Source organism: Bos indicus, chromosome 12 (genome assembly GCF_029378745.1).
Source record: "Bos indicus isolate NIAB-ARS_2022 breed Sahiwal x Tharparkar chromosome 12, NIAB-ARS_B.indTharparkar_mat_pri_1.0, whole genome shotgun sequence".
NCBI lineage: Eukaryota > Metazoa > Chordata > Mammalia > Artiodactyla > Bovidae > Bos > Bos indicus.
This window is the reverse complement of record NC_091771.1, coordinates 24,538,752-24,550,662: the sequence shown is the minus strand read 5'-3', so window position 1 is coordinate 24,550,662 and position 11,911 is coordinate 24,538,752. Positions and strand designations below refer to the sequence as shown.

At 38.6% G+C, this 11,911-nt stretch overlaps 2 protein-coding genes across 16 annotated transcripts in view; one reads left to right on the top strand and one right to left on the bottom strand.

Annotated features, from left to right (window-relative positions):
- Positions 1-27: 27 nt before the first annotated feature.
- On the top strand, positions 28-9,359 carry EXOSC8 (exosome component 8). Of its 4 annotated transcripts, none has more exons than XM_019971386.2 (11): positions 29-140; positions 2,046-2,082; positions 2,318-2,381; positions 3,383-3,456; positions 5,850-5,895; positions 6,755-6,860; positions 6,943-6,988; positions 7,754-7,850; positions 8,435-8,555; positions 8,763-8,869; positions 9,146-9,359. In XM_019971386.2, exons 1-11 carry the CDS (start codon positions 124-126, stop codon positions 9,259-9,261), a joined length of 831 nt encoding a protein of 276 aa, XP_019826945.1. In that variant the 5' UTR covers positions 29-123; the 3' UTR covers positions 9,262-9,359. The 4 variants fall into 4 exon arrangements, with proteins under 4 accessions (XP_070656283.1, XP_019826945.1, XP_070656282.1 ...); XM_070800181.1 differs by having other exon boundaries at positions 6,737-6,860; XM_070800182.1 differs by lacking the exon at positions 3,383-3,456 and having other exon boundaries at positions 28-140; positions 2,318-2,377; positions 6,737-6,860.
- The window catches only part of SUPT20H (SPT20 homolog, SAGA complex component), a 39,494-nt gene continuing 36,853 nt past the window's right edge, over positions 9,271-11,911 (bottom strand). For 8 of the 12 annotated variants that reach the window (XM_070800174.1, XM_019971380.2, XM_019971378.2 and 5 more), the window contains 2 exons: positions 10,537-10,640; positions 9,271-9,779 (listed from right to left, as the gene is read on the bottom strand). In XM_070800174.1, the coding sequence (XP_070656275.1) occupies positions 9,642-9,779; positions 10,537-10,640 (242 nt within the window). In that variant the 3' untranslated portion in view covers positions 9,271-9,641. The remainder of the gene's footprint in view (positions 9,780-10,536; positions 10,641-11,911) is intronic. The other 4 variants (XM_019971381.2, XM_019971385.2, XM_019971382.2 and 1 more) reach the window with 1 other exon arrangement.

The window sequence follows — 11,911 nt, the reverse complement described above, 5'->3', positions numbered from 1 at the left end:
GCCTTCTAGATATAAGGTAGCAGAATCAATGTTGAAAGTGCTGAAGCGAAAAAGCAGCGCGGGCCGGAGCGGCGGTGATACGCAGGCGCAGACGCGGCACATGCGCAGATCCGCGGGCGGAAGATGGCGGCTGGGTTCAAGTGAGTGCGGTAGGCTGGCGGGCGCGAGTTTGTAGCCTACCGGTCGGTGGCTACTCTACCCTTGGGATTTTCTCATCGGGAGGCCACCCAACCTGGTTCCCATTTGTTTCCACCGCAGAAGCAGACGTTGGGCGGGAGAACTGAACGTCTCCCTTTCTGAAGGGAAAGGGCGCATCTTCTTCACACTGAGGCGGGCGATAGGAAGGACTGTGCTGAGCCGGTACCCGGTGCGAACGCTAGGCTTGGTGTGTAGTGGACTTTGCTGCCCAGGAGACACTTGTTCAGTTCAGTTCAGTTTAGTTCAGTCGTTCAGTCGTATCCGACTCTTTGCGACCCCATGAATCTCAGCACGCCAGGCCTCCCTGTCCATCACCAACTCCCGGAGTTCACTCAGACTCATGTCCATCGAGTCAGTGATGCCATCCAGCCATCTCATCCTGTGTCGTCCCCTTCTCCTCCTGCTCCCAATCCCTCCCAGCATCAGAGTCTTTTCCAATGAGTCAACTCTTCGCATGAGGTGGCCAAAATACTGGAGTTTGAGCTTTAGCATCATTCCTTCCAAAGAAATCCCAGGACTGATCTCCTTCAGAATGGACTGGTTGGATCTCCTTGCAGTCCAAGAGATTCTTAAGAGTCTTCTCCAACACCACAGTTCAAAAGCATCAATTCTTCAGTGCTCAGCTTTCTTCACAGTCCAACTCTCACATCCATACATGACCACTGGAAAAACCATAGCCTTGACTAGACGGACCTTTGTTGTAATGTCTCTGCTTTTGAATATGCTATCTAGGATGGTCGTAACTTGCCTTCCAAGGAGTAAGCGTCTTTTAATTTCATGGCTGCAATCACCATCTGCAGTGATTTTAGAGCCCCCCAAAATAAAGTCTGACACTGTTTCCACTGTTTCCCCTTCTGTTTCCCATGAAGTGATGGGACCGGATGCCATGATCTTAGTTTTCTAAATGTTGAGCTTTAAGCCAACTTTTTCACTCTCCACTTTCACTTTCATCAAGAGGCTCTTTAGTTCCTCTTCACTTTCTGCCATAAGGGTGGTGTCATCTGCACATCTGACACTTGTAATCTTGTAAAAAGCTTTGCGTCAAAATCTCAGGGCACCCTGCTTTCCCTGCCCAGTAGTTTATGTGTAAAAGGATTCTGCCTTGTTAGAAAGGTTTTCCTTAAGCGTTTTTGGTGCTACTCTCTGGGGAAGGCTATAGCTTTTCATTCTGAGTCCAGTTTTAAATGGATAAAATAAATAGGATTCCAAAGGAAACCAGTTATATTGAAACGACCATGTATTTTTATAAACTCTGGGCTTTTGACACAGTGAAATACCTGTTTTGAAATTAACTTTCTTAGAGAAGGCCTAGTGGGAAGTCTAAAGTAACTCCTGAAATTTCAAAGTAATGATACGCCTTACACTTACCTTAGGCAACTATAAAGTAAAAACAAAAACATTTAATCTGTAGTTGTTGAAGTCGCAGGTAGGGCTAATATTATAGTGGTTTATTGCCTATGCTCGTAATCGAAGAATATGCTAAATTTAAGTCACGGGATAGTGAAAATAAATACGTAATTTTTTTTTCCTACTAACAAAGTATTCCTGCATCAAAGTGTGAGTGATGCACACCTGGATTAATTATCTTTTTAAAGAGACCTAGGATTTTGGTCTCCTTACTTACACTTGTTTAAAGCAGAATTAAAGTCAGTCTTTGAGTGTGATTGTTATTGCAAAGGTAGCTACTTTTTATAATTAGCAACATGTGGCAATATAAACTAGAATTCATAACAGAAACTTAGTTACAAATTTTGGAGATTTCTGCTCCATCACCCCACCATTAAGATTATTGTTTCTGGATTTATATTGATTTATAATTTATCTCATATTTTTCACATGTCTTTCAGAACTGTGGAACCTCTGGAGTATTACAGGAGATTTCTGGTAAGTAAAGGTGATTATGTGATGCCTTTCGATAATGGTATCATATGCTTTTTTCATAAATACAAGTATTGATCATTATGTTATACATCTAATGTGTCAAGTATACTTCAGTTTTTAAAAGACAGTTTTAAAGTAATACAGATTAATTTATTTGAATTAATGAGGTTCAGTGTGTTTTCCCTGGTCTGTGTAAGATATACATGTAGCTGTAATCTACTTTCATATATTTACTTAGAAAGAGAATTGCCGTCCTGATGGAAGAGAACTTGGTGAATTCAGAACCACAACTGTCAACGTAGGTGAGAGTACATTGAATTCTAAAAGAGAATGTTGAAGTTGCTTCAGTTCTGAAAATAGAATCTTTTTTCTTAATAGCAAGTTTTTATTTGTAGAGTTTTTTTTAACTCACTCTCCTCTCACTAGTGGGCTTCCCAAATGTCTCAGTGCATGAAGAATCTATCTGCAGTGCAGGAGACAGGTTCAGTCCTTGGGTGGGGAAGATCTCCAGGGGAAGGAAATAGCAACCCACTCCAGTATTCTTGCCTGAAAAATCCTATAGACAGAGGACCCTGGCAGGCTACAGTGCATGGGGTCACAAAAGAGTCGCATACGACTGAGCAACTAAGCACATCCTTTCAGTTTTTATGTTCATGTTAAATTTAAAGTAACTCTGAAGTGTTTTCCCCCCTTCCTTCAAAAGTTGTAAGGTTTGGTTTCCTTCTATACCTTACACTTATTAAATCTTCTGTTGCAAACATGGAATTTTCCAATTTTACCCATATGACATTCCCAGGTTTTAGCCTCTGAGCCATTTAAACAGTATTTCAGATAAATTCTACCATGTGTAAGGGATCACAGTGATTTTTCTGTCAAGAGATTTTAATTTTTATAACAGCCCTGTGATTGAATGACAAATGACTCACTCAAAATCAAGAAAATGAATAATAATCCTAAAACAATTTGGTTGACCCTTGAACACTGAGAGGGTTAGGAGCACCGGCCTTCACAGAGTTGAAAATCCGAGTATAATCTTACTGTTATGGATTGGCACTCCATATCCAAGGTTCAGCATCCTTAGATTCAACCAACTGTGGATCATGTAGTACTATGGAAGTATTTATTGAAAATAATCTTTGTATAAGTGGACCAGTATAGTTCAAGCCCATGTTGTTCAAGGGTCAACTGTAATTTTACAGAGACTCAAGGAAGGAGTACATTTTCATGGACAACTTAGATATTTAGAGACAAAAATCATACGTAAAAGAAGAAAACTTTTTCATTTTTTTAAAATACTTTTCAGGTTCGATTGGTACCGCAGATGGTTCTGCTTTAGTGAAGCTGGGAAATACTACAGTAATTTGTGGAATTAAAGCGGTAGGTTTAATATACTTATTACCAAGATTTGAGTTACTAAGTTAGCTTCATATACATTAGATTATAATATACATCTATAATTCTACTGTTGATTAGGCAGTCAGGTATTTTAGTATTTATTTTCATTTCCCAAGTTTTCACCTTTGAATTTTAGATAATACAACCCAAGTTTAATGACTTAATTATAATTTGTGAACATTTGCAAATCTGCTGAAATGAAACAATTTTTAAAAAAATCCTCACTGCCTTTAATTTTTAAAGAATTTGGTTGTAATTTGAGAAATTTTAAGAGGTTTTTGGTGACACATTTTTATACAGTGATGGCATTTAATCTGTGCAAATGGGTAGAAAACTGCTTAAAAGTCTGAGGGAGTAAGAGCTACCATTTACTGAGTACTTGCTGTTTCTAGCACTTTATGTTGGGTACTTTCAGAATTGCCCAGTTTAATCACGAGAAACGCTGGGCTGGAAGAAGCACAAGCTGGAATCAAGATTGCCGGCAGAAATATCAATAACCTCAGATATGCAGATGACACCACCCTTATGGCAGAAAGTGAAGAGGCACTAAAAAGCCTCTTGATGAAAGTGAAAGAGGAGAGTGAAGAAGTTGGTTTAAAGCTCAACATTCAGAAAACTAAGATTATGGCATCTGGTCCCATCACTTCATGGGAAATAGATGGGGAAACAGTGGAAACAGTGTCAGACTTTATTTTGGGGGGCTCCAAAATCACTGCAGATGGTGACTGCAGCCATGAAATTAAAAGACGCTTACTCCTTGGAAGGAAAGTTATGACCAACCTAGATAGCAGATTAAAAAAGCAGAGACATTACTTTGCCAACAAAGGTCTGTCTAGTCAAAGCTATGGTTTTTCCAGTAGTCATATATGGATGTAAGAGTTGGACTGTGAAGAAGGCTGAGCACCGAAGAATTGATGCTTTTGAACTGTGGTGTTGGAGAAGACTCTTAAGAGACACGTGTACCCCAATGTTCATCGCAGCACTGTTTATAATAGCCAGGACATGGAAGCAACCTAGATGCCCATCAGCAGATGAATGGATAAGAAAGCTGTGGTACATATACACAATGGAGTATTACTCAGCCATTAAAAAGAATACATTTGAATCAATTCTAATGAGATGGATGAAACTGGAACCTATTATACAGAGTGAAGTAAGCCAGAAAGAAAAACACCAATACAGTATACTAACGCATATATATGGAGTTTAGAAAGATGGTAACAATAACCCTGTGTACGAGACAGCAAAAGAGACACCGATGTATAGATCAGTCTTATGGACTCTGTGGGAGAGGGAGAGGGTGGGGAGATTTGGGAGAATAGCATTGAAACATGTATAATATCATGTGTGAAACGAGTCGCCAGTCCAGGTTCAATGCACGGTACTGGATGCTTGGGGCTGGTGCACTGGGATGACCCAGAGGGAGGGTAGGGGAGGGAGGAGGGAGGAGGGTTCAGGATGGGGAACGCAGGTATACCCGTGGTGGATTCATTTTGATACTTGGCAAAACTAATACAATATTGTAAAGTTTAAAAAAAAAAAAAAAAGTCCCTTGGACTGCAAGGAGATCCAACCAGTCCATCCTAAAGGAGATTAGTCCTGGGTGTTCATTGGAAGGACTGATGCTTAAGCTGAAACTCCAGTACTTTGGCCACCTCAAGCGAAGAGTTGACTTACTGGAAAAGACCCTCATGCTGGGAGGAATTGGGCAGAGGAGGAGAAGGGGACGACTGAGAATGAGATGGCTGGATGGCATCAACAACTTGATGGACATGAGTTTGGGTAAACTCCGGGAGTTGGTGATGGACAAGGAGGCCTGGCATGCTGCGATTCATGGGGTCGCAGAGTCGGACACGATCGAGCGACTGAATTGAACTCAATCCTCTGAAGAGTCACTGGAAATTTTTCTCTCCAGATACTTCAGTTTAAGCTGACTCCAAAGTCTCTGCTTTGACTACACTGAGCTCTGAGTTACTCAGGCTAAGTTGAGATTCTTCCCCAATAAAGGTGGGGTGACATTTCACAAGACTTGCCAGGTTAGGGGCTTAATATTGTCTCATTTGAGGTTGGGGTTTAAATTCAGATTCTTGGCTACTGAGTAGGGAGAAGAGAGGTGGGGCAGAACTTTTAAGAACCTCCGGTCATTTTGCTGAGGTGCACTAGTCAGCTTTGCCATACCGCCTTCTTGCCTTGCGGAGCTAGTGCGAGTGGTGCTGATGTCTCCAGAGCCCCTGACCCACCTTCCCAGGCACAGTGGATGCTCGTGATGTTGCCAACTAGCTAAGATGGTCTTTGGTAGAGCCTTCCTTGACTGATTGCTGTCTTCACAATTTTCTAGTAGCTTCTTTCACATGGAAACATTTATATGCTTCTAGGAATTTGGAGCACCACCAACAGATGCCCCTGATAAAGGATATGTTGGTAAGTTAAATGGTTTTGTAATTTTTTAATAAATACTTTATTACTATTATAGTTAAATCTTAGTGGGTGAATTGAAAATTATTCAGAAGCTTCAGACCTGAAAAGTTTAATGTATGTATGTTAGAAGATAGTGTAAATTAAATAATCCTGTTAAATATTGAAATTGTTAAAAGAAGATAGTACAACAGCAAGGTACAGAATTTTGTAAATACCTTTGTCAAACTTGTTTGATCAGTTTATACAGGTGTCATCAAGCATCAACCTTTGACTCTTAGGCAAAGGGGTGTAATTGCGAACTTTTCTATTTTCATAAACTTACTTTATACCACTATGATTTTCTTTTTCTTAACTTGGACCATCTTTTCTTTATGGTGGGAACCAACATTTTAAAAATGCACAACAGCTGGTATGATTAGTGAGGCTATATACTGTTCCAGATTGGGGTACTTTGAAAGAAACCTAAAAACTTTTGTGAATAATTTACAATTGAAGGAAGTCTTAAATAGATGCTTGGGGTGCTGTGTGGTAGTGTATTTTTTTGTGCAGAAAAAGTCAAAAAAAATATAAATTTTATCTAAGCCTAAGATTTTCACGTGGAGAAGGAAATGGCAACCCACTCCAGTATTCTTGCCTGGAGAATCCCAGGGACAGAGGAGCCTGGTGGGCTGCCGTCTATGGGGTCGCACAGAGTCGGACACGACTGAAGCTACTTAGCAGCAGCAGCAGCAAGACTTTCACGAAAAATGGAAAAGAATGTAATTGATGTGTTATATGCTTTCCACTTGCCTTTGCAGTGGATAACACCTTTGAAACTAAACCAGAGGTGAAATTTGGTTCACAGCTGCAGTGTTTCTTTCAGTTCCTAATGTGGATCTATCACCTCTGTGTTCCTCGAGATTTCGGTCTGGCCCTCCTGGAGAAGAGGCCCAAGTGGCCAGCCAGTTCATTGCAGATGTCATTGAAAAGTAAGATTATCGTGATAAAGTTTGACTGTCATTCACTTTAGAGTTTCTGAACTTTTGTTTACTGTGCTGTCTTTAAATCAAGTTCACAGATAATTCAGAAAGAAGACTTATGCATCTCTTCAGGAAAGGTAAGAGGGAGTAAAGAAGCTGTGAGCTTTTATTAATTCTGAAGTGTTTTTTGGGGTGGGGAAAATATAAAAAACACAGAAGCCTTAAATACAGATATCTTGTTTCTAGATGGAATTAAAGAAAAAAAAAATCACTCCTACTCTGTAACTATCTAGATATAGTTCACCAAAAAACCCAGTAAATTTTGTTTACTTCATTGCCTGGCTAGAAACTATCTTTTAAGCTGATGTAATCTTTTTTCAACTAATAATGCAGTCATTTAAAATTTTTTTCCAGCAGATGGTTAATATCTGATCAGCTAACATGTTTAAGGTGAATCCACATTATAAATTTCAAGTCTGTCTGAAAACTTTGAACTACATTGACAAGTACCTAGAGGCTTTTCATGTTTGATTATATTGATTTATTAAGCAGTGTGAGACCTAAAAATTTCATGTATTAAGGTTTCTGTGGTAGAACACATTTTGAGTCTCATTTGGGCTTTTCAGAAGCAATTCCCTCATCTGCTAATTTAGCAGTAAGAATGGAAATTCCTCCTACATCTGTAGCTCCCTTGAGGGGAAATGGAGATGTTCACTTGTTCAGCTTTTGGTAGTTAGAAGCCAGCTTTTACCAAACTTGCTCACTTTTTTACTTTATAAAGGTTAATTTAAGTTTTTGCTTCAAAAGTTGATTGTTTAACCAAGGATGTGGTTTGTGAGTAGAAACAAATACCACATTATACCTATCAGAAAGCTTTAATTTCTTTGTCAACTCCGTTTTAGCTTGCTTGGGTTTTGTACTGTGATCTCATTTGCCTCAACCATGATGGAAACATTTTGGATGCTTGTACCTTTGCTTTGTTAGCAGCTTTAAAAAATGGTAAGCAACTTTAATAAAAGGGAATATTCCTACTTAAACGCCAGTGTTCTGTTTTGGTAAAATTTTCTAAAGGTTTTTGTGAGGACTTATCTATCCACATGTTTCTAAATTAAAGAAAAACAGTATTTGTATCCACCATATTTGCTTTGTTTTGTTAAGTAATACTTCTGCTACTGTATAGCATATGGAACTCTGCTCAGTATTAATGTGGAAGCCTGGCTGGGAGGGGATTTGGGGGAGAATGGATACATGTATATGTATGGCCGAGTCCCTTCCCTGTTCACCTGAAACTGTGCCAACATTGTTTGTTAATTGGTTGTGTGAGTGTGAGTGCTAAGTCTCTTCAGTCGCGTCCAACTCTGTGCAGCCCTTCGGACTGCAGCCCACCAGGCTCCTCTGGGATTCTCCAGGCAAGACTACTGGAGAGGGTTGCCGTGCCCTCCTATACCTCAATACAAAATAAAGTTTAAAACAAAAAATACTTCTGGACAAGTTTAAACAGAGGGAAAAGTGAATTAATCAAGCATAGAATGCCCTGTTTAACTGGAGTGAGAAACTGACTTAACATATTTGCCTTTTTGTAGTACAGTTGCCTGAAGTTACTATAAATGAAGAAACTGCTTTAGCAGAAGTTAATTTAAAGAAGAAAAGTTATTTGAATATTAGAACTCATCCAGTTGCAACTTCCTTTGCTGTGTTTGATGAGTAAGTTAATCAAAAGGTTGTGTATTTAACTGAAGGGCAAAGATTCTTACAAGTACAATCTTCAGCTTGCTACTAGCTTTTCTGGTTTCTACCGGTTCTGTCTAGCTCCCATCTAAGCTAAAATGCAGGTAGTAAGTTTAACTTACTTTTCTAACATAAAATGTGTCTAATGGGTTGATAATGTATACCTTTTTATTTTTAAAATAGCACTCTGCTTATAGTTGATCCTACTGAAGAGGAGGAACATCTGGCAACTGGAACCCTAACAGTTGTAATGGACGAGGAAGGCAGGCTCTGTTGTCTTCACAAACCAGGCACGCACTTTTCTTCCATCTCAGTACTAAACATGTAGATGAAAATCCAGAGTGAGCTTCCTTACATTAGGGAGGGCCAAATGGAATGTGGGATGTTTTATTTACTCAAGATGCCTTGCATCTTATATGTTAGTGGTTCTTAAACTTCAGGAGGTCTTGTTAATACATACCTACAAATCTTGAGACCATATCACTGGTTTATATTATTCAAATTTTGTTTTCTAACTTGACATGATATAGGTCATGTAAGAATTAAGTGTTGGCACAATTTTTCAGGTGGAAGTGGACTGACTGGAGCTAAACTTCAAGACTGTATGAGCCGAGCAGTTACAAGACACAAAGAAGTAAAAAAACTGATGGATGAAGTATTTAAGAGTATGAAACCCAAATGAGCAACCACGTTTTCAAAACAGATTTATAAAAACTGTATTTGTTACACTGTGCACAAACCTTTTATACTAAATAAATACCAAACTACATTCTTTTGAAAGATGTTTCTAGTATTTCTCAGGTCACTTCTGTATTATGTACCGTGAAACCATTTTTAAGAAACAATGACTTAGGCAAACCAACCCTAATGGTTTGTTAAACCATTTCCCTGTTTTTATTTAAAAACTATTTGTTTTTATTTAAAAATCAAATTTCTGTATAAAGTTTGTATGTCTAACAATGTAAAATACTGACACATTTTAAAAAACAAAAATGAAGTAGAAACTCCGAATCCTTTTGATTCAATGCTCTTATGTTTTTAAAAAGGAAAACTATTCAAGACTCAGAATTTTGGAGTGGTTGACGTGCCTCTCTTCATTTTACTTTTTGACTGGCTGCCTGTATGCCGATGACGATGTAGCTGAGCTGTTTGTGCTGCTGCTGCTGCCATAGCCATTTGATGCTGCAAGAATCGTAACTGCTGCAAAGAGAGGGAAAAAAATCTAGTTAGGTTAAACGTAGGTAGGTATGGAAAGATGATTTTCCTGAGAGTGATGAGAACAAAACTGAAAGGGAGAGAGCACCAAGATAACAAAAAGGGACTATACCACGTCGAGACAATGCACAGTCAAACAGCACCAGTGGTACAGAAGCCTGCTGAGGGCTTTAAAGACAGGGCTTTTAAACTTGAGAAGAAGCTCTGTTACTTTGCCTGGCCAGTCTATATTGCAGTAACTCAGCAACTTCAGTTACCATTGTGTTGTATGATAGTTTATAGCAGTATAAAACCACCCTGCAAATTAAAGATAGTCAAGTATACTATTCTGACTTCCTAAGAATGGAATAACACCTTTCTAAAACAGGTAGGACAATTTACAAATAGGAACACTGGTATACTTGCCTTTTTCTGCAGTACAGTATTAAGGAGTTAACCATTGGCACTTACAAATGACTATTTCAAAATATAAAGGAATCTAAAAATGTATGTTAATGTGCCACCAGCACTTCAAGAAAGATTTTAAATTAGGCAGAGAGTATGACTTAAATGTACAAAATAGATGCAGTGCTCCAAGTTGACTTGCTAAAGTTGTCAGACTTTTAAATAAATTTGCTAAATTATTTACCAATTACTGTATAGTCTCAAAAGACAGTAACATAAAACTGAAGTAAGGTATTTTGAAGTACTTTTGGAGCAAAGTGTCTTTAAAAATGTAAGCAGAGTGAAGTTGCTGGATTACTTGGATCTGTTGCTGCTGCTGTTGAAAGGCAGAGGAGAGCTGGAGTCTCTGCTGAGGAAGGCTTTGCTCAGGTCTGTTCTCGGCAGAGCCAAGCTGAGACAACACTACAGAGAGGAGAAGGGGAAAGCAGGCCAGTCAGAAAGTTTGAAGGCTACCAGGGTTAGAAAAGGACAACACAGAAAATGAAATAGAAAAGTATCAGTATGATTAATCTTAAGTATCAAATCACAGACATTTCAGAATAAATTTAGTACAGTATCCTGTTAGTTGAGGGGAACCACTGCCTGCAGGACTTCCTGGACACGAAGAGGGGAGGGCATGTGGCCGGAGCACTGTGCCCTCTCTCTTCCTGCATCTCACTGCCATTTCCCTGAGAAGGCTTTCTAGCAAAATGCTGACTATGCCAAGTTTAAAATACAACCAGTCAAGTAGGAAATGCAGTGGGAGAAACCCAAACTACCGTAAGGACAAAACTGGTAGACAAATGCCAGAAGACAGTACAATGACTATCAGACCACACTATTAGCAACAGAGGTGGTGAACCTTTTAGAGCTGAGTGGGATCAGGTGTTAAGTTCAACTATCTGTACAGATGAGGAAATTGCAGGCCTCAATGGTCTGAGGGACTCACTACAAGGTAATTTAGTGGCAAGTCTGGAACAAACGTTCTTTCCATTAAAATTACACTACTGCCATTTTAGGAAATTTATAGTTTGTAGGGTAAAGGTTTATTAATAATGAATTTCCACTTGGGAATTCACTAGCTCTAAATTAGAACCTTATGTAGCTATTCCAGACACTGGAAATTATACTGAATTCATAGTAAGCCCAGTGATAATTCAAAATATTCACAAGTTCACTCATTAGTCTTGACACACTATCTCAGATTCCGCAGACATGTGACTTACTGATTTTAATTAAATATGAACTTATAACTGCTGTCTTAAATTGATGAGATAATCTTCACTAAAGGTAAATCTTTGATTCACCATTTATTACTAGAAGTGGTGAGCAGTCATTTAGTATATCTCTCTTTTTTCTTAACAATTGTCTTAAGCTTTGCTACTTGACTATTAAGTCCTAATTCATGCACTATAAGCTACTAGAATGAGACAAAAAACTGCAATCTAGAAAAGTGCAGTCTAGATAACCATGATAAACTAGAGTCAACTGCTTGGAAGCATCCTACTAAGTTGGGTAATTGTACAAAATTTTGCTAACAAAATATAGCATGAGGTAAACAATTGCTATTAATAATGTAGGTCAAAGCACTTTTATCAAAATAATGAAAAAAATCTGTGTCTCAATAGTTCACACATTAAATATAAGTGAAATTTTTTCTTGTTTTTGCTTGCAAAAATGAAAAAGTTTCAGTG